The sequence below is a fragment of the Malaclemys terrapin genome, chromosome 11 (genome assembly GCF_027887155.1).
Source record: "Malaclemys terrapin pileata isolate rMalTer1 chromosome 11, rMalTer1.hap1, whole genome shotgun sequence".
NCBI lineage: Eukaryota > Metazoa > Chordata > Testudines > Emydidae > Malaclemys > Malaclemys terrapin.
In genome coordinates this window covers 52870001-52895812 of record NC_071515.1, presented here as the reverse complement: position 1 = coordinate 52895812, position 25812 = coordinate 52870001, and the positions used below count along the sequence as shown (strand labels likewise).

Below are 25812 nucleotides of genomic sequence, written 5' to 3'. Positions count from 1 at the left end.
CCTTTCTGGTCTGATGATGGATCGCGTAGTGGGCTGTGAACGTGTGTATGGATGACCAGGTGGCTGCCTTACAGATCTCCTGGATCGGGACCTGCGCCAAGTAGGCCATTGAGGACGCTTGGGCTCTAGTCGAATGGGCCCGGATCTCCGGGGCCGGAACATTGGCGAGCTCATAACAAGTGCGTATACAGTGCACAATCCATGCCGACAAGCGCTGCGTCGAAATAGGCAAGCCTTTCATACGTTCCGCAATCGCAATGAACAGCTGGGGTGTTCTGCGGAACGACCTGGTCCGCTCCAGGTAAAATGCCAACGCCCTTCGGACATCCAGGGTATGTAGGCTGCGGTGGTGAGGGTCCGTATGGGGTTTTGGAAAAAACACCGGAAGGCAAATGTCTTGCCCCATGTGAAACTGTGACACCACCTTTGGGAGGAATTTGGGGTGCGGCCTAAGTTGCACCTTATCTTTATGGAACACCGTATAAGGTGGCTCCGACGAGAGGGCCTTCAATTCCGATACCCTTCTGGCCGACGTGATGGCCACGAGAAACGCCACCTTCCAGGAGAGGTGCGTGAGGGAGCAAGTGGCCAGGGGCTCAAAGGGGGGACTCATAAGTCTATTTAGCACTAGGTTCAGAGACCACGTCGGAACCGGCGGGCGTGAGTAGGGAAACACCCTTTCCAGCCCCTTGAGGAATCGGGCCACTGTGGGGTTAGAGAATACTGACACTCCCAACTCTCCCGGATGGAAAGCCGAAATAGCGGCTAAGTGAACTCTAATTGAGGCGGGCGCAAGCCCTTGATTCTTGAGGTGCAGTAAATAGTCCAAGATGGACGGAACCGAGGCCTGTAAAGGTTGTATGCGTTGGGGCTCACACCAGCGGGAGAACCTTTTCCACTTCGCCAGGTATGTTGCCCTTGTAGAGGGCTTCCTACTATTAAGGAGGACTTGCTGAACCTGGTGAGAGCACCTATGTTCTGCATCGTTCAGCCAGAGAGATACCATGCCGTGAGATGAAGCGAAGACAGGTTCGGGTGGAGTAGGCGACCTTTGTCTTGTGTGACTAGGTCGCGATGGAGGGGAAGGGTGATTGGATCGGCCATGGACAGTTCCAGCAGGGACGTGAACCAATGCTGGCGGGGCCAGGCCGGGGCAATAAGAATGATCGTTGCCCTGTCCCTGCGGGTCTTGAGAAGAACCTTGTGTATAAGTGGAAATGAAGGGAAGGCATATTTTAGGCTCCCTCCCCATGGGATCATGAAGGCATCCACTACTGATCCCGGGCTGAGGTTCTGGAACGAGCAGAACTGAGGGCATTGGCTGTTGTCCTTGGTGGCGAACAGATCCACCCGGGGAAAACCCCACCTCCGGAAGATCGAATGCAGGACGTCTCCTCTCAGCGTCCATTCGTGCATTCGGTAGGATCGGCTGAGGCGGTCCGCTAAGCCGTTTTGAATTCCTGGAAGATATGTCGCGATGAGGTGTACGCTGTCCTCGGGCGTAGCTTCAAAAGCCTGGTTTATTTCCCGGCTGTGGCTTGCCCTGGCCATGATTCTGGCCCTGGTTAGGCGTATTGTTTCATCTCCGCCTATTATCCCTGCCTCGACGGCGGTAAGGCTCGTGTCGGGGCCGAGGATGGTAATGCCTTTGCGGCGGCTGGGGCTTGAAGGGCTTACGCTGCGTCACCGGCGTGTGCATACCCAGTGACTTAAGGGTCGCTCGTGAGTCCTTAAGGCTGTGCAGCCTGGCGTCCGTCTGGTCGGAAAACAAGCCCGAACCTTCAAACGGGAGGTCCTGCAGCGTGGTCTGTACCTCCGGCGGGAGACCTGAAGCCTGCAACCACGCCGAACGCCGCATCACGACTCCCGACGCAATTGTTCTGGCCGCAGCGTCGGCTGAGTCTAGAGCGGCCTGTAAAGAGGTCTTGGCCACTGCCATTCCTTCCTCTACCAGCGCCGTGAACTCCTGATGAGCGTCAGGTGGGAGGGAGTCCTTAATCTTGGCGACTGATGCCCAGGAGTTGAAATTGTGCCTGTTTAGGATCGCCTGCTGATTGGCGATCCTCAGCTGAAGGCCTCCCGATGAATAGACTTTCCTCCCAAATAAGTCCAATCTCTTAGCTTCCTTGCCCTTGGGGGCAGGAGCTTGCTGGCCATGCCGCTCTTTCTCGTTCACCGCCGAGACCACCAGCGAACAGGGGGACGGATGTAGAAAGAGGAAGTCAAACCCTCTAGATGGGGCGAAGTACTTTCTCTCCACGCCCTTTGCAGTTGGCGCGCTAAAGGCCGGTGTTTGCCACACCGTCTTATAGTTGGACTGTACTGTCCGTATAATCGGAAGAGCGACTCTGGAGGGGCCCTCTGGGCTCAGGATATCGACCATGGGGTCGTCCTGCTCCACGGTCTCTTCCGCCTGCAAACCCAGATTAAGGGCTACCCGGCGAAGCAGGTCTTGATGTGCCCGATGGTCAATCGGGGGAGGGCTGGACACCAATGTGCCCGCAACTGCCTCATCTGGCGAGGAGGACAAGGTCGGGGCCTTTTGCCCATCCTCAGTATCCTGCAGTCCGGCCTCAGCCAATTGCTCCTCTGCGGCATGACCCGCCGCGTGGGATTGGGACGGTACCGTACTCGGTGCCGAGTCCCCTCTTTCCCGCTCCGGTGGTCTAGAGACCGTTGCCTCCCTATACGATGGCGGACGGTGCCGCGGGGAGCGGGATCGGTACCGGGATGGCCCGGATCTCGAAGCCCTCGATGGGGGCCCTTGTTGATGGTAGGCCCAGGGTGTCCAGAATGGCCATTGGCTCGGCTGGCCCCATTGTGACTGTCCGTAGTCCCTGCTGGCCTGTGATCTACGGGCGACCCCGCTGTATCGGTCTGAGTCAGTCCCCGAGACCACGGACGGTGACCTGGAAGGCCACGGTGGCGCCGTAGGACGGTGCCGGTCCGATCTTGGAGAATAGCGCCTTCGCGACCAGGACCTGGAACGGCGCCTCGTCGACCTGGACCTGGAACGGTACCGGTGATCCCGGGACCGGGAACGGCTACGGCTGGTCGGCCTTGGGTAGCGAGCCGCCAATGCTTCACGGTGCCGACTCGTGCTCGGTTGCTGAGTCGGTGCCGATCGTGTGCTGAAGCCCGACTGCTGCGGTGCTTCTTGCGCCGGGGGCAACCGGGAGTCCACCGAGGCGGAGCTCGACCGGGACCGGTCCCTGGAACGGTGCCGAGACGGCGACCGTGACGGGCGCACCATCGCCGGCTTGCCTCTGCGCGGCAGCATAGGCGGGGCGCCTTCAGCGCGTACTGGGGCCTCAACGGACAAGGCGATGAGGTCCTTAGCTGCCTCAAACGTGTCCGGAGTGGAGGGCTGTTCCACAAGTTCCTCTAGCCCTTCATTGTCGCTCGACGCGCTCATCCCGGGGCTCGACGGGCCCTTCGGCGCCGGAGCCACTACCGGGGTCCTTGACGAGGCCGTGTCGGCCTTAGGGGCACTTGAGGTTTTTACCGGTGCCGCCTTCTTATGCGGGGAGCGACCGCGGGCCTTAGGCTGGCCCTTCACTTTCGCCGGCGAAGACGATCGGCGTCGTGCCCTTCCCCGCTGGGTCAGTGCCGCGGTCTTCGAGTGACCCGCCGGTGCCGGTTCCCTCACCGAAGCCGGTGCACTTCGCACGGAGGCAGACGGTGCCGTCGAAGTGGAGGGCTGTAGCGCCGTCTCCATGAGCAGCTGCTTAAGGCGAAAGTCCCTCTCTTTTCTAGTTCTGGGCTTAAAAGCCTTGCAGATTTTGCAGCGCTCTTTCTGATGAGCTTCCCCCAGGCAACGCAGACACGAAGCGTGGGGGTCGCTCAATGGCATAGGCCTGCGGCACGTGGCACAGGCCTTGAAACCCTGGGCGTGTGGCATACCCCACCGCCCGGGGCCGGTGCCGGGGCTGAACAGACAACCCCAGCAGGAGCTTTAAGTACTCTAATGAGCCGTTAACTACTGAGTAAACTGTATCTTTGATGACTACTAGATAGCTGTAATGACTATTTGCTAAGGGACACTCTCAGACGAGAGACAGAGTTGTTCCAACGCCGCCACGGACGGTAAGAAGGAACTGGAGGGGTTGGGTCGGCAGGGATATATATACCCTGGAGCGGGGCGCCGCTCTGGCGGGAAGGAGGGGGCCCGCCGACCCGACGGGAGCCGCTAAGGGAAAAAGTTTCCGACGTCCGTGCACGCGGCGCGCGTACACCTAATGTGTAATGGACGTGAACAATCACTCGAAGAAGAATTGGAACTTCTGATTTATGAGCATAAATTCAATGTAGTTGGTATTATTGAAACCTGGGATGATTCACACAAGTGGAATGTTAAAATCAATGATTATAACCTATTTAGGAAGGATCAAATGAGCAAAAGTGTAGGGGGAGTAGCACTCCATATCAAAAATGGCATTACCTGTTCCCGAGTCACTGATAAGTCAGAAGAAAATTGTCTTGAATGCTTATGGATCAATGTCCTAACAGATAAAGCACAAGATGGAGTATTAGCTGGGGTCTGCTATGGACCACCAAATCGCACTAGGAAACAGGATGACCGCCTCCTTATGTATCTATGTACAATGTGTAGGCAAGAAAGCTGTGTGATCATGGGGGAACTTCAATTTGAATGACATATGCTGGAGATCTCATACTGCCAGTATTAAAACATCCTTAGAATTTTTAAACATAATAGATGACAATTTCCTAACTGAAAAAGTGTTGCAGTCAACACAGGGAATTTCTATTTTAGACCTTGTTCTAACAAATAAAGAGGAACTGATCACAGAATTAAAAGTTAATGGTAGCTTAAGTACAAGTGATCATCTCTTGATCACATATCTAATGTGCAAGCAGAACACAATCTAAACCTGTAATATATATACACTTAGTGCTTTAATAGGGCCAGTTTCACAAAGCTGAAAACAATAGAGACAAAACAGGTGGGAGGAAAAATTTAATAACAAAAATGTGAGTGATCATTGGGAATCATTTAAGTACATCTTACTAAATGCCCAAAAAGCCACAATCAAGGAAGAAGGCTGGGTTGGTTAAAAAACTGTCCTGGTTTAGAGAGGAAGTGAAGGCAGCTGTAAATAATGAAAAATATATATAACACAAATGGAAGAAGGGGGAAGTTAATAATAATTAATATAAATCAGAAGTTATTAATTGTAGAATGTTGATAAGGGAAACCAAGGAACACTAGAAGAAATCTCTGGCTAGCAGAGTTAAGGCCAATAAGGAGTTTTTTAAATATATTAGGAACAAAAAGAATCCCAACAATGGTATTGGTCTATTATTATTAGATGTAAATGGTAGAATAATCAATAATAATGCAGAAAAGACAGATGTATTCAATAGATACTTCTGTTATGTATTTGGAGAAAAACAGATGATACAATTTCATCATATGGTGAAGATAACATTCTTCCCATGTCACTGGTATATCTCTGGAGGATATTAAAAAGAAGCTACTAAGGTTAGACTTTTTAAGTCAGCAGGTCCAAATAATATGCATCTAAGAATTTTTAGAGTTGGCTGAAGAACTCGCTGGACCATTAATGTTGATTTTCAATAAGTCTTAAAGCACTGGGGAAGTTCCAGAAGACTGGAAGAAAGTTAATGTTGTGACAATTTTTAAAAGGGTAAACAAGATGACCCAAGTAATTACAGGCCTGTAAGCCTGACATCAACCACAAGCAAGATAGTGGAGCAGCTCTTATAGGACTCAATTAATAAAGAAGTAAAGGGGGTTAATGTAATTAATGCATATCAACATGGATTTATGGAAAACAGATTCTGTCAAATAACTTCATATCTTCTTTTTATGAGATTACAAGTTTGGTTTATAAAGGTAATAGTGTTAACATATTTCTATAAGGCATTTGACTTAGTACTGCATGACATTTTGATTGAAAAATTAGAATATGAAAATCAGCATGGCACACATTAAAAGGATAAAAAATTGGCTAAGTAACAGGTCTCAAAATGTAACTGTGTGGTACCACAGGGATCAGTTCTTGGCTCTACACTATTTAACATCTTTATCAATGACCAGGCTCTCTAAAGAATGGGACTCATTTAACTGCTGACTCTTGACAAAAATGTAGTCAGTTTTCTGCAGCTGAAATGCATTTTGTGACAGTCAAGTAAGTGGCTTGTATTCAGATTTGAGACATATATTGCAACAACAGAAAAATGGCACTAAAAGGTATCCCAGAGCCTTAAGACAAGCATTTATTGTATGACTATGCCACAAATTGTACTAAAGAAATGTAATTTGGACAGTTCAGAGCTACTGTAATTAAATACTACTACATATGGACTTAACATTTTGCATCAAATTCTACATCGAAGTGCCAAAGTATTGGAGAGTTTAGAATGTTAGATATTCTTCAGCTGTTTGTCTCAGGGGATCTCACATCCCACAGTGATAGCATTCCACTCTTCTCTCATAATTCTATGAAGGCTGCAAAGAGTAGCAAATTCCCAGAAGTGCCATCACCTCAGATGTGCTTGCTATGTACTCCTCCTGTGTCACAATACTAACCTCTTTATATTTATCACATTAACACTAGGGAGCTCAGGTCCCCTACCCTGATGTTAACGTAGCATCAGAGTCATTTGAAGTCAAAGGCCACAGATTTAATAACAACTAATCAGTCACTAAAAACATTGATTTGCCCACACTATGTGCTGAGTTACACACATGCAAGTGTACTGACTTCAGTGGAGTTTCACAGGTATAATTCAGGGCAGATTTGACCCATTGAGTCTAAGTTTATGTAACTCACACAGCAAGAGGCAACATGGAAAGAAGTGGAGGGTGTCAGTTCAAGTAGCTCCTCCTGCATTCAGACTTTTAATATTTTCACACATTCTTCCAACCCCTCAGCATGTAAGTTACACCAGTTTAGGCTCTTTAAAAGGATAGCTGGGGCCCCACTGGAGCTCTGCTGAAAAGTGCATTGACTCTCCACATATCCTTGACTCTCTGACCACACTCCGTACTGCCAAGTGCGGTCGACTTTCAGGGCTGCAACTAGTAGATGAAAGCTTCAGGAGCCTTGTAGCCCTTTTACTTCACTTTCACCACTGAGGGCCTAGAATCTACAAGTGGTAACCAACCAGCACAGTGAGCCTCTAACATCAGTTTAGACTCTTTCACCCACTAATCAATATATGAAACTTACACCACCTTACTCCAGATACGGGTGACAGATTTAGTTCCAGCAACTCAGTCACCATGTTGGATTCTGACAACAATACATTTGAACCAATCCAGACACACAAACAAAACAGTCAGCACTACCTTCAATTATCATGATATTTTAAGAAAATATTGTACTTTTTAAACCCATCCACACAAACAGCAGGATCTGTAGGAATTATCCCATGAACAAAGTTTTAATGACTTGTAACTTTTAGCTTAGTGAGATTGGCCACCTGAGCCAGTACTTGGCTTCTCATCTGGAAACATTTATAAATCTTAGTGAAGACATTATCCTTCCAGAAACCAACTCTGCACAATGTCACAGTCTCAGTAATGCGCCGTTTGTCATTAAATCAGGAGGGCTTTCAAAGCCATTGGAGAGTCTCCTAAAGTTCTGCAGCATTTTTTGACATGTGAGAGCATGTGGTGTGCCCATGGAAAGCAGAGTTCAAATGATCTAGGACTGAAGTTCAAATAATCTACAAATGGGTACTTACTACCAAAAAGGAATGAATGACAAAAAAAGGGAGCACCATCTATTGGGTGCATATACAGAAAGTAATTTCCCTGGAGCGGATACCACAGAAAACATCAACTATATATATTTGCTGGCAATAACAAAATGCCAATTTTGCTTTTTGCCATTATGGTGCCTTTACCATAACCTCATGGACCTTATTATTTATAGTGTATTAGTGCCTACAATGTCGCTAGATGCTTTAGAAAAACAATTGCTACCATGTGGTGGCTGGCACCGTGCAAACTGCCCCCACCAATGTGCCCCAGGGATTGGGGAAAGCAGATCAGGACTTCCCGGGGGTTGAGCCAACCCCTAGAACATCAGGGACTTCCCCAACAACACCTGAGAGCAGCAGTAGAGCAGTGAGCTCAGTCTAAATTCTTAAAGGAATTAAAATTCTTCTCTTGCTCTCAGTTGCTCAAGGAAAAGCCTTTCTTTGCATGAGCTGAGGAGGCTATATACTTTGTTCTCTCTCCCTCCTGCATCCCCCTGCAGTTTCTGCAACCTTTTCAAGTACAGTAACTCCTCACTTAACACTGTAGTTATGTTCCTGAAAAATGCGACTTTCAGTGAAACGATGTTAAGCAAATCCAATTTCCCCATAAGAATTAATGTAAATGAGGGGGTTAGGTTCCAGGAAAAAAAATTTCACCAGACAAAATACTATATTATATAGGAGGGCTTTCAAAGGGCTTTTATATATATATATACACACATACACACACATAGTATAAGTTTTAAACAAACAATTTAATACTGGTACACAGTGATGATGATTGTGAAGCTCGGTTGAGGTGGAGGAGTCAGAGGGTGGGATATTTCCCTTACTGCTAAATGATGAACTAGCAATTGGCCGAGCCCTCAAGGGTTAACTCTCTCACTCTACAAGGCGTCAGGAATGGAGGGAGATATTCGCATTTCCCCTTTAAGTACACTGCCTTGGTAATTAGATCAGCTTGTTGAGACTGCAGCTGCTGCAAACTCCCTCAGTCCTGAGTGTCCCCCCTGCTCTATGGAAGATGGGGTAAGCGGGGTTCAGGAGCAGGGGGAGGGGGACACCCTGACATTAGCCCCCCTATTCCTTCCCCCCCCCGCACGGCAAGCAGGAGTCTCGGGGAGCAGCTCCAAGGCAGAGGACAGGAGCAGCACATGGCAGTGGGGGGAGGGACACAGCTGAACTGCAGGCAGCTGCTGCACAGGGAATTTAGGGGAGCGGGGAGCTGATAGGGGGAGCGGGGAGCTGATAGGGGGAGCGGATATGGGGGCTGCCAGTCCACCCTGGTTCCAAGCCCCCACCAGCTAGCTGCAATGGGCTGCTCTTCCTGCAAGCAGTAGACAAAGCAGGCGGCTGCCAAACGACGTTAGAAGGGAGCATTGCGCAACTTTAAACGAGCATGTTCCCTAATTGATCAACAACATAACAACGAAACAATGTTAACCGGGACGACTTTAAGTGAGGCGTTACTGTACCTGACATGTTTTCCTACATTTTTGTTTTTGGGCATTGTCTTTTCCAAAATTGAATTTTTAAATATTTTTGACTCGAGTACATGTAATAGCTGATTTTTCTGCCCTGAGCCTTCTCTTTGCTCACTGTTTAAATTCACTCTGTTCCTGATAGTTATTCCAGCATCACGGTGTGATTAGTTTATTTAGAGCATATTCTGTTGTATAAGAGACCTGAACTTGACAAATGGTATCACATCAAAATTAGCCCACCTTCCCGAGAAGCGTAAGGGAAGTCAACAAGAGATGCTATCCCGTCGACACAGCACAGTGTAGCCACTGCGGTAAGTGGATCTAACTACTTTACTTCAGTTACGTTATTCATGTAACTGCAGTTGCGTAAGTTAGATCGATTTACCGTGGTAATGTAGACCAGCCCTCAGGTTCTTTTCAATGTTGCATCTAAGATCCTTGCCACATGTCATCATTAGAGATTCCATAGCACTTCTTTCTTTTTGCCCTTGTCAAATTCCACCTAGGATAATTACATTCTGCCTATCTACATTTTCCCTGCAATTTCAGTTGGATTCAGTATTCAGGCAAAATTCTGCTCTGTTACACCTTCCATTCTTCGTGTTGTTATGCACTCTTAAAAATAGTTGTTGTTTGTCACCCGGTGGCTACAATTCAGTGTTGAATAAAAGGATTTCTACATACACCTCTGCTCCGATATAACGCGACCCGATATAACACGAATTCGGATATAACGCGGTAAAGCAGTGCTCCGTGGAGGGCGGGGCTGTGCACTCCGGTAGATCAAAGCAAGTTCGATATAACGCGGTTTCACCTATAACGCGGTAAGATTTTTTGGCTCCCGAGGACAGCGTTCTATCGGGGTAGAGGTGTATATAGTTAGTGAATCAGTTGAAACGTGCACTGGGATCCTCCTCGATAAAAGGCACTAAATAAAATCATTATAATGTGGGAAAAAACATAAAAAGGATTATATTTCTCACCTCCCATCAAACCTGTGCTTCAGGAAGTCAAAGAGGGCTTTCTGCATCATGTCTGTTACCTTTGCAGAGGTGAGGAAGATTGAACAAAGAGGATTGACAGGGAGAGAAAGAAGTCAAAAGTAAGAAAAGAGGTAGAAGGTAAGGACATTTCCAATAATCAGTGTCCTTTACATAGATAGTAATCATTTAATTGTAGTGCTATCATCAACGAGCTCTCATTCAAACACATCTGGCAGCTGCAATTTATATCTATACAGATGGAATAAATACTTCATTATAAAGGTTTTCTAGTTTTCTGAAACATACTCCAAAGTGCTCATATGCGGGAGTGTTCTAAGAGCAATGGTTAACATCTTCACAATGAGATGTCTGGGCAGAAAATGGATCTGGATCCTATTACCACACATGGGCAAAATCCTGAGAGATGCCGAGCATCTGTAATTCCCACTGACTTGTTGGATGAACTCTTTACCCCTTTCAGAGTAATTCAGACTGCCACCCATAATCTGCCACTCATAATTGTAACCAATTCAAGACCCTGTGTCTCTGGCAGTTTATTTCTCAAAAATTATACTTTTCACACGCCTCTTGCACACTTTCATCAGAAAAAGTGTGCAAAGAACTTTCCCATATAGATTACATAGGGATTACAAATGTGTCTCTCTCTATATTTTTCTAACTGAAGGAAATATCCTAATTCCATCACCATTTAACTGGATACTTTATGCACCTAAAAGGTATTTCATTTCCAAGGAGTCTTTTTTTTCCAGGGGAGATTCTGTGTGTCTAATTTGTAGCATGTTGTATATTTAAACCAGCAAATGAAACCCCTCCAAATTTGAGAGTCCTTGGACCAAATTCATTTAGGCTGCAGCACCACTGAAGTCAATTCAGTTATGCCAAGGAAGAATTTTTACCCCTTCGGGGAAAGCTGCCATGTAATTAAAAGACAGATATTAGAAAATGAGATGCAGTAGAGCCTAATTCTCACTTTGCTAATCTGCAAATCCAATAATTCTCACCCAAAAAACCTGATTCAAGAGCAGAGTGCTGCATAATAATAGCACCATGCTGTCATATTACTAATACTTCACTACTTTTATAAAATATATTACAGTACTTTTACTCATATACTGTGAAGTATTATCAACAGTCATTAAACTAAGTGAAGTGTAACTGATTATATGTTCATACTCCTTTTTGACCCAATTCAGCAAAGCACTTAATGTGCTTAACTTTCAGCACATGCTAACATTGCTTTGCTGAATAGGATGGATTTACACCTGTGCTTCAAGTTAAGCATGTATTCAAATGCTTTCCTAAATCTGGATCTTACTTGCTAATTTTCAGAATTTAATAATGAATGCCCTGGTTAACTGTGCATATTAGTGACAGGTCTGTCTCATCTTATGCGGGGGTTCCGTTCCGCGGTTAGCGCGTAAAGCGAAAACCGCATATAGCCAAAACCCCATTGAGTTCAATGGCGGGCGAAATCGCCCGCACTACAGGTATAGTATTAAAACTGTTGTTTTTCTCTTTTTTGTTGTTGTTTTTGCCGATCGCATAAAGTTGAAATCGCGCATGTTAAATGCGCGTAAGATGCGACAGACCTGTACATATTGTTATACTGAATAGAGGGTGATTGTTTAGGTGGGCTAGGATTCTCTTCAGCCTTAAATTTCTATGCAATAACTTTAAAAAAAACAAAACACCTCACACACTTCAGTAATAGTGATGGGTTCACAAGATCAGCGCCTGGAGTAGGAATGTAGAAATTACCATACTGGAGCTGACCAATGCTGCATCTAGTCTAGTCTCTCCAGTACCAGGCATTTCATAGGAAGATGTAAAATTCTCATAATGCATGATTATGGCATAATATGGCATCAGTTAGGTCTTGTCAACACACAGGAAACTTGCACTAGTTTAACTAAGGTCACATGAGAAAGTTGCACTGGTTTAACTTAAACAACGAGGAGTACTTGTGGCATCTTAGAGACTAACAAATTTATTTGGACATAAGCTTTTGTGGCCAAAACTCACTTCATCAAATGCATGGAGTGGAAAATACAGTAGGCAGGTATAAATACACAGTACATAAAAAGATGGTATTTGCCTTACCAAGTGCGGTGGTCAGTGCTAATGAGACAATTCAATTAATGTGGAAGTGGGCTATTCTCAATAGTAGAATACCAAGGGAGGAAAAATCACTTTTGTAGTGGTAATGAGGCCAATGTAATCAGGGTGGCCAATTTCAAACAGTTGACAAGAAGGTGTGAGTAACAGTAGGGGGACAATTAGTTTTTGTAGTGACCCCTCCAATCCCAGTCTTTATTCAGGCCTAATTTGATGGTGTCCAGTTTGTAAATTAATTCCAGTTCTGCAGTTTCTCATTGGAATCTATTTTTGAAGTTTTTTTGTTGAAGAATTGCCACTTTCAAGTCTGCTATTGAGTGTCCAGGGAGATTGAAGTGTTCTTTGACTGGTTTTTGAATGTTATAATTCTTGACGTCTGATTTGTGTCCATCTATTCTTTTGCGTAGAGACTGTCTGGTTTGGCCAATGTTCACGGCAGAGGGGCACTGCTGGCACATGATGGCATACATCACATTGGATGTGATGTTAAACTGATTTAGTCAAATGGGTGCAAAAGGCTGAATAGCCACACTTATTTAAACCAGGTTTATTTGTATTTAGCATAAATCTACTAGGAATCTTTAAGATAAACCAGAATAAAAATATCGACACAGGCTGTTGCACCAGTTTAACTAACTTGTTCTAAAGGCTGATTAGTGCAATGTCTGTGGTGTGTGTGTGTGTGTGTGTGTGTGTGTGTGAGAGAGAGAGAGACTAGAAAATAGTAATTAAATGTAACTAAATAGAATAGATACCTCATAACCTTTCAGCGACGGGCCAACTAACACAACAGGCCTCATGGATGGCACTACGTCATAAGGAGGAACATGTTCCGTCTGAAAGAAGAAAATGTCCCATCAGCACATAACCTAAAACAGACTCAGCATGCAAACTGTAGAAACTATGTAGCAAAATATACTTACCACTTTTTGTTTCTGTTTTGCTAAAAGACCAAAAACAAGAACTTTATTAACATGCATACTGCACATAATGCAATAGTCACAAGATTTGCAAACAAAGATCACTCTGTCAATGCACTTATTATTTGTATTTCTGCATCTCCTTTCTGATCAGTATTAGTCACTACCCTTCTGAGGGAGTCTGCCAGCTTTTCTGGTTCTTTTCTCCAGCTCTCTACATGACTGATACATTTAGAAGCAAATATTTTTTTCTTCTCCAATTATTTTGGGGAAGGTTTGAACAAATAAGCATTTATCTATGGGATATTTTTATAAATTAGTAATAAGAGGGTGTGGAGAAGCCCTTTATTTTATTTTATTTGCTACGTTTAAGGTAAGTTTAAGAAACAGTAATAGTTTTCCTTATATAAAATCCAAAATTCACCTGTGGAAGTGGGTGTAGCTCTAAATGTGCCAGACACCATTTCTCCAAGACTCGAAGAAGAATTTCCACTTGATTTCCTACAGCATTACAAAGAATGCCCATTAACACAAAGTATTCTGAGAGTGAACTCACAAGGCCCTGCAGCTCCTATTCCAGCCTCAGAGATGCTGCACTGCTGTCCCAGGGCCTGCCTAGAGGTTGGGAGGAGGAGAAATTACAACCCATATGCCTCTGCTTAATTCACCACGCAGTCATATGATCAGAGAAGGGCGAGTTCCATCACTTGGCCCCAGTGATACAAAAGGGATTCACGTACACAGATTCCCATAATCTGATATTCTCTTTTACTGTGCATCCGTCCCAGTTAGGTACCTCTCTCTCCAAACATCAAGGCACAAGGGCTAACACTCACCTATTTCAAGATGTAAAAGCAATTTGGATAAATCAGAGTTGATGTTGTTCAATTATTCTAGAAACATTTGCCCAGATAATTTACTCTTGAAATGATTCCTGAGCTTGATTAAGTAAATTAGTATGGCAATTCCCTGCCATTACTTTATAGACTAAATTATGCTCCTCACTTTTGCCATTTATTATGGCTAGATTCAATCATCTCACCTTTCTTTCCTTTACAATGAAGTACCATTATCTGCATGCACCCTCTCATCAGCGTTAGTAGGAGTTCCATGATTAAAGTAAGTCTGTTGTTTGGGTATTTAGCCAGTGGATGGTGACATGTTCACACACAGTAGGCAGGCCTCACAGTGATTAACTGTCAGAGCTGTGGCTTTCCGGCTTGTACTCAAGCCTGTGTTATCTAAGGGTATGTCTTCACTACCCACCGGATCAGTGGGCAGCAATCGATCCAGCGGGGATTGATTTATTGTGTCTAGTCTAGATGTGATAAATCGACCCCCGAGTGCTCTCCCATCGACTCCTGTACTCCACTGCCACAAGAGGCGCAGGCAGAGTCGACGGAGGAGTGGCAGCAGTTGACTCACCGCAGTGAAGACACCACGGTAAGTCGATCTAAGTACGTCGACTTCCGCTACATTATTCACGTAGCTGAAGTTGCGTAACTTAGATCGATCCTCCCCCCAGTGTAGACCAGGGCTAAGACACGTGCACGATTTAGGCCTAGGGGTGGAGAGACGAGGAGGAGACAGGCTGGGGATGAAAGTGGAGAGGCAACCTGAGGTGAGAAGCAGTGGAGCGGCCGGAGTGCAGTCTCTCTTAAAGAAAGGGTTGCAATGAGAAAGGAGTGCTGCAACACTGTCTCTGTGCTGTTCCCAACGTACCAATTTAGTGGTGAGTCAGAATAAAAAGAGTATGAGGCAAAATCTTAGGGCCCATGAGTGATCACTGATTTGATCTAACCCTGCATGGGCTCAGACTGCTTGTCCTCCAGAACCCTCCACACTTTAGTCCACATCCTGTAGGACTCATTTTTCAAAGTTTATCCCTGTAGTTTTCCTGTCCCTCGGATTCAACATCAGAGACAGTGAGAGATCTAGGATGCCTGCTACTTTCTGCAAACGTGTATATTTTAACTCACTGTCCATTTTGGTATATGAATACAAAACCATTTTTAGACAAGAGGAGACTGAGGAATACATTAAAACAAATCAGCTGAACTTCAAATATTGCCCAGTGTTTGTTGCATCTTGAAATGGCTAAGGACAGTCTTACCCTCCATGGAAACGTCCTCTCTTCTGCTCCTGCTGAATTCGGATATTCTCCAGCCGAAGTGGGCTTGGAATGAAGCCAATCTCACAACCCTCTTTAACCAGCCTTCCTATCCACCAGTCGTTATTATATTTCTGTAACACAGACAGATTATTGTGCCATACTGAGAGCTCTTAAGACTGAAGACTTGTATGTGCCCACAGAACAGGTACAGCCCAAGCTGTGTCAGTACAGGTTTCTCTCTGAACTTTCTCAGCCTTGACATGGAGTGTCAAATTCTGTATTTACTCTCTATGTCCAGGCATGACTTTTCTGCTGACACCATCAACAAATATGCAAACTGGTGCCAAGGGTAATGGTAGTTTGGGAGAGTGGTCTACTATCTAACACCCTAATCACTGGACCATCTTTCCTCTATCTTGACTTCAGTTTATTTGCAGCCATATACCCTAGAAACGGCTAAACCACTTGGATATATTTTTTAATGAAGTTAAGAAATTTTACTTCCAGAGACTTTAATACATTTCTTAAAGCATCATTTTATTGTATTGTTAACTTTTGTTAACATTACATTAATTTAATTGAAAGTTTGGCCCAATCTAAACTACAGTGATATAAAGAGTGATGCCATAAAGACAAAAGATTTGTTGCAACTATCTGGTGACAGGACTTTTTAAGCAAGCTCTTTTGAAGATTTACAATTTGTTCTCCTCGTTTAGGTCTTTGTAAATTGAGCAAATTATATTTTTTAGCAATTTTGTAATTTTCTAAAAAATTGCAATGATTTTTTGGCAAGAGCTCTTGGCACCATATTTCAAAAGGAATATTAGTTTTCCTAGAGAGGTTATACATAATAAAAGCCAGTGCGTATCAATCCCATTTGAATACTTTCAGAAAAAATAAATCAAAGATTTGTTTGCAAAATGAGTGAGGAAGAAGCCAAATATATACTCCCATCTCTCTAAATTATCAGTTCCCTGGCCCCAAACTCTCAGGCCCTTAAATTCATTCTTGGACAACTAAATAAATACATTCTAAAGCTCCTATTTGAAGTCAATGAGATCTGCACAGGCTCAAGACCAATTAAAAAAAAATCAGACCACTTATTTAGGGGCCCAACTTTAGGCTCTCAAATTTGAAAGTTCAGCCTCAACAACTTCCTAGCAAAAGTATATTTTTTCCTCACCTTCCATACAAGTTTTTTCTGTGGTTTGCATTATCCTTTGTTATATACTATTATGATATGCTAGTTTAAGAACATAAGAATGGCCACACTGATCAGACCAATGGTCCATCTAGCCCAGTATCCTGTCTCAGACAATGGTCCATGCCAGAGCTTCAGGGGGAATGTACAGAACTGGGAAATTATGGAGTGATCCACCCATCTTCCACTGTTGGCTTCTGGTAGTCAGAAGTTTAGAATGGTCTTGCAAGTGGGGTTGCATCCCTGGCCATCTTGATGGACATATGTCTATGAACTTATCCAGTACTTTTTTGAACGCAGTTATACTTTTGGCCATCACAACATCCCATGGCAATGAGTTTCACAGATTAATTGTGCATCATGTGAAATAGTACTCCCTCTTGTTTGTATGAAACCTGCTACCTATTAATTTCATTGGATGACCCCTGGTTTTTGTATACTATTCTATTCACTTTTTCCACACCATTCATGATCTTATAGACCTCTATTATATCATCACTTAGTCATCTCTTTTCTAAGCTGAACAGCCCTAATCTTTTCAGTCTGTCCTCATATGGAAGCTGTTCCATAGCCTTGATAATCTATGTTGCCATTCTCTGAACCATTTCCAGTTCCACTATTCCCTTTTTGAAATGGAGTGACTGGAACTGGACAGAGTATTCAAGGTGTGAGTGCACCATGGATTTATATAATGATTTTAAGATATTTTCTGTCTTATTTTCTATCCCTTGCTTAATAGTTCCTAACATACTGTTAGCCTTTTTGACTGCTACTTGGAATTATTTTTTCAAGTGTGTGTTATTTTGCACTTATCAATGATGAATTTAATCTGCCATTTTGTTGCCCAGTCACCCAGTTTTGTGAGATCCCTCTGTAACTCCTTAGAGTCTGCTTTGGACTTAAATTTGGTATCATCTGCAAATTTTCCCACTTCACTATTCATCCCTTTTTCCTGATCATTAATTAATATGTTGAACAGCACAGGTCCTTGGGTGACCCTGCTGTTCACCTTTCTCCATTGTGAAAACAAACCATTTATTCCTGTCCTTTGTTTCCTACCTTTCAACCAGTTACCTTCCGTCTTATTCCATGGCTACTTAGTTTGCTTAAGAGCCTTTGGAGAGAGACCTTGTCAAAGGTTTTCTGAAAATCCAAGTACACTGTACTGACTGGATCCCCTACTCCACATGCTTGTTGGCCCTCTCAAAGAACTAGATTAGATTGGAGAGGCATGACTTTCCTTTACAAAAGCCAGGTTGACTCTTCCACTCTTCCCCAACAAATTGTGTTGATCTATGTATCTGAAAGTTCTGTTCTGTTTTTACCAATTTGCCCAGTACTGAACTTAGGCTCACTGGCCTGTAATTTCCAGGATCTCCTCTGCAGCTCTTTTTAAAAATTAACATTACATTAATTACCTGCCAGTCATCTAGGATAGAGGTGATTTAAGTGATAGGTTACATACCAGAGTTAGTAGTTCAGCAATTTCATATTTGAGTTTCTTCAGAACTCTTGGGAAAATACCGTCTGGTCCTGGTGACTTATTACTGTTTAGTTTATCAATTTGTGCTAAAACCTCTTCTACTGAGGCATCAATTTGGGACAGTACTTCAGATCTGTCACCCCAAAAATAGCTCTGATGTGGCTGTCTTCCCAACATCCTCTGCAGTGGAGACTGATGCAAAGAATTCATTTCAGAAACTGTAGACTGAACTACAAGACCCTACGTCCTGGGAATCTCACAAATAAATCACCAACTAAAGTACCAGACAACCATTTTAAATTGATCTTGTTCCTGGCTGTCCATTTTAGAGTAACATCCACAACTTTTGCCATCTTCAGATGGATTGTTACAGATAAAAACATCTGTCCGGGGAAATGTACAAAGTTCTGCATATATAATGTTTTGCATCAACAATAAAATGGGCTATATTAGAATTTGTTTTAGAAATTCATAACATACAATGAAAATATTTGTGTATTCGTAGGAAAAGGGAGAATTGTCATTCTGGTAAATTCCAAGGGATTACAACTAGGAGCTGTTTGGCAAGAGAACATTTCAAAAATCACAGGACTGTAAAGCACAGATGGGAGAACCTCAAAAGGCTCCAAGCCGAAGTGGTATCAGGCCCCCTAAAATCAACCCGCAGCATATATGGATGAACCTTGTTTTGCAAGTTCTAGGCCTGCATATATGTGTGCAAAATAACATGTTACACATGCACATTTTGTGGGTTCACTTTAGGAAGCTCAAAGAAAATTTGCAGGAAATATCTTCAACATACAGTAAAAATGATTTTCTCTCCAGTTAGCATTTTAGGATGGTGCCCCTATCCCTTAGCTCCCCTCCCTGCTCTGAGGTCCCATTTCTCTCAGTCTCTCTCCATACATCTACACAATGAGTGGCACTTAGCTTCAGACCCCAGGTCTACTCACTCAAGCTTGCAGGGCTGAGGCTCTAAAAATAGATGTGTAGATGTTGCAGCTTGGGATCTGAAGCGTAGGCAGTACCCAGCTCCAGCCAAAGCCGCAACATCTACACAACTATTTTTAGCGCAGTAGCCTGAGCCCCATGAGCCTGAATGTGTTGACCCAGGCTCTGGGACTCACTGCCACTTGTTGTGTAGACGAACCCTATGTCCCAAGGCAGAAAGCTTTCCTACAGATGCTTTTTCTTACTCTCTTATTCTAGGTCCTCTCCCTCTTCTACAGGCCCTCTCTAGGGGGCTACTTGCAGACCTGGTGTAAGCTGGTATAACTCCACTGTTGGGCTCAAGGTGTCCTTTCCCAGGCTATCTACTACCAGTCTCAATCTCACTGCTTTAGTGAAGAACAAAATCTATCTCCATCAAGTTCAAGTGGTTTTAAAATCTACTAAGACATGATTTCCCTTCCATGCATTTAAGACCAGATAATGAATTTGTAGATTCAAATTAATAATAGTACAAGATACAGCCTCATGGCAGTGGAATCCTGATAAGGATGAATGATCCTGGATGTTATTGCTAATCAAACAGATGCTCTGAGTAATGCTGGCTGCTATTCAGCTTTCTCTTTTGTCTTGCATGGCTCAAATCTGACTGCTTAGGTTTTAGTTGTTGGCAGGGCAGAGGAATAATTGCATGCTATAGTTACCTCTTTAATGTGCAAAAAGTCCTTGGCATCAAAAGAAATGGCAGTGCTTGGGACAGGAACATCTTCATCCAGTGCGCCACAGTAACTCACATTAGTCTTAACTGCAAACGCTACAGGTTTAGACTAGGAACAAAAAAAACATGTCACAAGCATATTACAGAAGTGTTCTTGTACTTTTTAGATTCAAGAGTTAGTGTGCTAACTGTGTCAAATTAAAAAATATGTATTTACTAGTCATGCATTGGCAATACGGCCAAATTCAGACCTAATGTAAGCGGACACAACTCCACACAAGTCAATGGAGTTGTGCTTGCTTACATCAGGTCCAAATTTGAGCCATGTGATTTACTACAAAAGAGAATTGATCCATCAGTAGCAATCCCCTTGTAGGATAATTCAAAGGAAGGTAATTCCTCCCTCCACAATGCACACAGTGTGAAGGACATAAATCCACACCGTGTAGAGGTCAAAGCATAGGGGTTTATTACACACAGCGCTGGCGGAGTGTCACCTGGCTTATTAGGCTCAGAGACACTGTAAATTAATTGATTACAATGAAATATATAGATTTTCCATGGGCGGGGGAAAGTGACGGGGTAGGCAGTTCCACACCCCGGGATAGGTTTTGCAGCAAGACAAGATAGCACAATAGCCAATGGTTAAAAGGTTACACAATGTCTCCGCCCATGGTCTCAAGTTAGCAAATTAACATTTGATTAATACTTTGATAAAATGTTATTAGTATAAAATATATATGTTGAATTGTGATTTGGGGTCCATAGGAATGGAGTAACTCCTTTGATTGTCCGACAGATACATGTCTAGGGGATAAAGCAAAGAAACAGTGAAAGCATATGAAAATAGAGATTGTCTCCTTTATGTCTTAAGGCAGGGCATTGGTCCCTTGGAAGGGAGGTGGAAGGGTGCCATATCATTATAGTGACATGTGCCAATATTTCATAAACTCAAGGTTGGATCTGTGGGAAGACTGTTTTCCCTTCAGGAGAAACACAATAGGAACAGGGATCCTTTGTTCAATTTGAAACATTGGATGAAACATAATTATTCAGTTATTGCTTCAACATCTGGCATTTCTACTGACCAAGCAGATCTTAGTAAAGGCAATGTTATTTTGTTTACCCCAGCTTTCTCTTAGCTGATCACTATTAGTTAGGCCTCTGGTCTCCAGACCAAACTCTGGACTTCGGGTCTGAAAAAGAGCTGGCACAATCCATACATACCAGGTTGTTATATAACATGCACATGGATTTTAACCCTTCACAGTGCAAGAAAATTCTTCCTTTGCAGAGATTGTTGTGTGTCCTAAGGCATGAGATGTGATGGAAGACCCTACATAAGATGTAGGCTACGAAGTACTCTAGAAAACTATAGAGTTCAAAGGCTTGGTTGATTCCTGCTGGTGTAAAATGGGCTGTATGCCCTGAGTAGCAGGAAATTTGTGAGGAACACAGCATCACAAGGTGCCTACAAAAACCTTTCTGCTGGGTGGCCAAGAGTTGCCTAAAACTTCCTCAAAAGTAGATGAAGCTGATCAAGACAGGGGTGGCCAGAGCAACAGGGAGACATGCTGATTCAGACCTATGGAAAAGTCCTATGGAATTCAATAGGATGAAACTAGGTTCTACAGAAATGTAATAGGTGTTATATGAATTAATCCAAAAATGTATAGAATTTAATAGAGAACAAGACAGCCTTTCTACGGGCTTTTTTAAACCACCTCTAGAAGGGATAGAATTTTCTATTAAATTCAGTAGGACAGTGTAAAACCCCATAGAAAGTGTATCATTCTGAACAAGTCCCGTAACGTTGGGAGCCTCTCCCAGCAGGGTCCCAACCATTCTCTGAAGTTGGCCTTCATTTGATGAACCCCTGGAAAAGTGTGGCCCTGAAAACACTGTCTGCTTTCCACTGATGGAAAATCCCTCTGGCATGTATCTATCCAAACCCCCAATTTATTTTACTGTCACTGAAGTATCTGAATGCCCGACCCCTCTGGCACACCATTTGTCATCTGCAGCCCCTTTCTTCACAGGGTGAATCAAGCAACCAACATTTGAGAAACAAAAAAAGGACTAAATTGCAGCCACTGGGTCAAAATCCTATGTCTGACTATATTGGTACAATGGCAATTGAAATGAATGGAACTCATGTGCATACATTACAGGGCAGTATTTGCCCCATTATATTTACATCCAGTCCATCCACAGCTCATCCATAGGGTGACCAACTGGACCAAATCCAAATTCAAAAGAGTCGAGTACATTGCTGTGAAAATGTGGTAGAAGTCTCTTATGTTGTTCTCCTTTCCTTTCCTTAAGTAAAAGAGCCAAATTCCATTCTCATTTACACATCTAGGACCTACCAACACACATAAGGTTACATGGGTGTGACAGCAGGATTTGGCTTCATTTTTTAAGTAGTATCTTCTTTGTGAAAATATTTGGTATTTCCCCCTCTAGCATCTTGTAGTTGGTTGCCAAGCTATTTTCAAATTATATGATCACCATTATAAACCTGTAGAAAGAATTCTAACACTATGCAAAGGCTGACGTGCCACCAAATGCCATATAACTTTGCTATTATTAAAGCTGAAAAGAAGAACACACCTTTGCCCTTTCAAGCTGAATAGCTGCTTGCTGTTCTCTCTCCTGGCGAATTGCTTCTCTGTCCTCTTCCAAAGATACATCAGAATCTGATGGTCTGCTTGTGTATGAATCTGCTGATCCCTAAAAAGAAGAGGACATCGTTAAGAAAATATTATACTGCTTAGATGAATCCAAGCCAAATTCACAAAACATTGCTCAAGTGTTTATTTCCTGAATTTTGTTATGTAGATTTTGTGTTTTATTTCTGATAGGAAATTGTACAGGATATAGCTAGGAATTTAAGTAGTTTTATAATTTTTATTTTTCTGCAAAACACAAAATTCCAAAGGAAATCTCTCTCTTTCTCAGAACTTGTGCAATATCTTAGTCTCTCTTATGGGTATGCATCATAAGGCAATCAGCACTGGGAACAGCAAACAACCTATTACAAGATTTAAATCCTGTTTGATAGCCTTGGATTAAAGATCAGCTCTCCGTTGAAGGTTACATCACATCAGATAGAATCAGATTATTAGATGTCTCAGTTAAAATCTCTTTTCTATGTAAATATTTTACTGATATATAAATACTTTACTCAGTACCCAGCAGCACTCAAAGAATTATTCTATGCATCATACCTAAACATAAATGTATGTGAATCAAGAAGCAAAAATGGCCAAATGCCAGAACATACTATTTAAAAAGTTATTTGACAATGGAACACATAAATTCAAATGCATCCTATGCAATATCATGAGATAGGGATGATATATGAACCAGAAGGGATATACATCAGTCTGCAAGGGGAAGAAATAGGATATACTGTACAGTAAGATGTCTTGTTCAAGTCACCATTCAGGATGGGTGGCACAATCTAAAACCAGTAGTCTTTTTACACTCCCCTTTATAATAAACAACTTGACACTGAGGTCCTGATTCTGCAATTAGATTGGCACAAATGTACCTTCATGCCTGCATGGATCCAATTGCAGGATAGGGGCCCGATTTTGTAAGAAAGACAAAAGAATGTACAAAGTATTTGAAAATATTATTAATCTAAAAACCAAAATAGACCCCAGATGCCTAGCAAAATTAGAGCTCAATTCTACTTGCATGACTCTTAATTCGAATGAAGATGTGCCTCATTTCTAAAAATGGTGTTAAAAAGGCATGTTAATTTTTTTTTTTTTTTGTAGTGGCCAGATCCTGCAAAATGCTACGCATGCTAAACTCTAGGATTTGGTCCTCTAGTCTAAGTAAATCTCGCATGGCAAGGATATGCACATGGCAGTTCTATTTCCCAAACAGGAAGAATGTCTATTTTTATACTTGTTTAGGTGAGTAATGCCTTTGCTACGAAACTTCCTTCCTCTTTCTGCACTTGATCCTGTGCCCAATGAAATTCCCAATCTTCCACTGACTCCAGTGATTCAGAATCAGATACTATTTGGTTTGGAATTCAATTAATTTGTATTTAGTTTAATTTATCAGCACCCAGCAATAGCGGCGGTTAATTTTATTTCAGTTAGAGATTCTGCATTGTTATGACACACTGTGGGTAGCTTTGCACAATTACAAATTTTTGAGGTTCTGAATTACAAACTCGAATGCAATGGCAATTAATACTTTAAATATCAGCACATAATATATAAAGTTTAGGGTACAAGACCATATGTAAATGGCATAATTTAGTCCCATTAACACATTTTTATATTTACATATTTTGTACATTTATGAGTTCAGAAAAGCACAATGCTAGGACCCTAATCGTACAAACAAAACTATCGTTGCATCCATTATAAAACCCAAGTCAATGGGGCTGCACAAAAGTCTATCCATGCAGATCTCCATGCAGAAGCTGGATGTAGTACCGTACAGTAACAATCAAAAGTCCCGTAGGAACTCTACACCACACTGTTTGTGACCACTGCTGTAAAATATTATAGAATTTTATAAGGAGAAGCATTAATTAACTGGATCTTCTATATTTAGTGAAGTGTTGGCCAATAAGTACAGCAACACATTTCTAAGTGATCACATTTTCAGTAGCAAACTGAAAAAAATCATCTTCTCATCCAGGAAAGCCATTAACAATCTATTTTTGTCAAATGGATGACTATTTTGTCTCATCACAATTTTTAGAAGAGTTTTAAATTAACTCATGACTCAACCAATTCAGATGCAAGTACATTAAAAAAGCCTTTTAAAAACTGATCTTCACTGCTATGATAAATAGTATCCTATTTATTCTATGGTGATGTCATTTCAGTATATTTTCGTGTCTGAAGCTATTTAACAGCATAACTGTATTTGGCAGTGAGCTTAGACAAGTAAAATAAGTAGAGACTGAGGAGAAATCAACAGTAATTCTCAGAACTCTCATCATAAACTCCACTTAAGTACAGCAGCATTCAGTCAGGTATGCTCTGATGTAAGTATCAGACATACCCAAAGGAATATTCAAAGCTGTGAGATTTAAAGAAACATTGTGATGAAGTTTTGGAACAAAATGATTATAACAACTTAGTTAGACAGGCTGTACACCCAATATTTTAAGGACATATATTGGTTAGACAGCTAGCTACTTAAGTTAAAAACAAAGCACCAATGGCGTAAAACATATCTGCATCTCTGTCTGGAAATCACAGCGCTTGTGCAGTGATCCTGTCTACTAAAGTAACACACAGGCTGATATTCAAAGGCAGACTCTGACTTTGTGCCTGCGTTCTCACACCCACAATAACTGAAACCACAAGTCTAAGAGAGCAAATAATTGTGGGCAAATACGTGCCCAGAGATTTAAGTACCTGATTGCACCTGCAAATGATTTGGAGCATATTTTATGACAAAGATATTTGCGTATGTGATTGTCAGCAAAAAGTCAAGAAGTTGAGTTTGTAGTACTGCCAACCCCAAGGATTCCAAAATCATGACACTGGAATAAAAATCATGTAATTTTAAAAAATTAGATATTTGGGAGTTTTGATTTGCCTTCTATTTTGAGCTTTTAGGCTTCCCATTTTGTAGCCTCTCTCTGCAGCCACAAGGATTCGAAACTTACTTTTGTTTAGATGAAAGCGGAGATTCTCATGTAATCATATAACTCCAGCGACTGGGGCTTAAGGAGAAACATCAAATACGGCAAGACTCGCAAACAGTGTTGTGAGAATTGGCAACACTGCATTATAGGCCTATTTTTGAAAACTAGAGCCAAAAAAAAGTACTTTGTGGTACTGATTCTCTGTAGCATCTTACTACTTTCCCTCCAGCTTCAGACCTTTCAAAGACCGTATTACGTTGTTTTGAGTATGGAGTGTTTCATGTAGACATGGTTAAGTTGCCATTCCCTCTACTATCACATACAGTGTTCTTTGTAGCCATAGTAATTAACATTCTACAGGATATTGTACTGGTATAGGCCTGAATCATCAGGTGCATCTTATGTTTGCCTGGTGCACTTGGGGAGAAGCCAAGTGGCTTCC

General features: G+C 42.6%; 1 protein-coding gene across 5 annotated transcripts in view; it reads right to left on the bottom strand.

Annotated features, from left to right (window-relative positions):
• CACNB4 (calcium voltage-gated channel auxiliary subunit beta 4) overlaps positions 1-25812 on the bottom strand; it is a 213617-nt gene that overhangs the window by 42509 nt on the left and 145296 nt on the right. For all 5 annotated transcript variants that reach the window (XM_054044135.1, XM_054044138.1, XM_054044134.1 and 2 more), the window contains 7 exons: positions 22352-22471; positions 19725-19847; positions 15389-15519; positions 13700-13776; positions 13279-13298; positions 13111-13191; positions 10220-10278 (listed from right to left, as the gene is read on the bottom strand). In XM_054044135.1, the coding sequence (XP_053900110.1) occupies positions 10220-10278; positions 13111-13191; positions 13279-13298; positions 13700-13776; positions 15389-15519; positions 19725-19847; positions 22352-22471 (611 nt within the window). The remainder of the gene's footprint in view (positions 1-10219; positions 10279-13110; positions 13192-13278; positions 13299-13699; positions 13777-15388; positions 15520-19724; positions 19848-22351; positions 22472-25812) is intronic.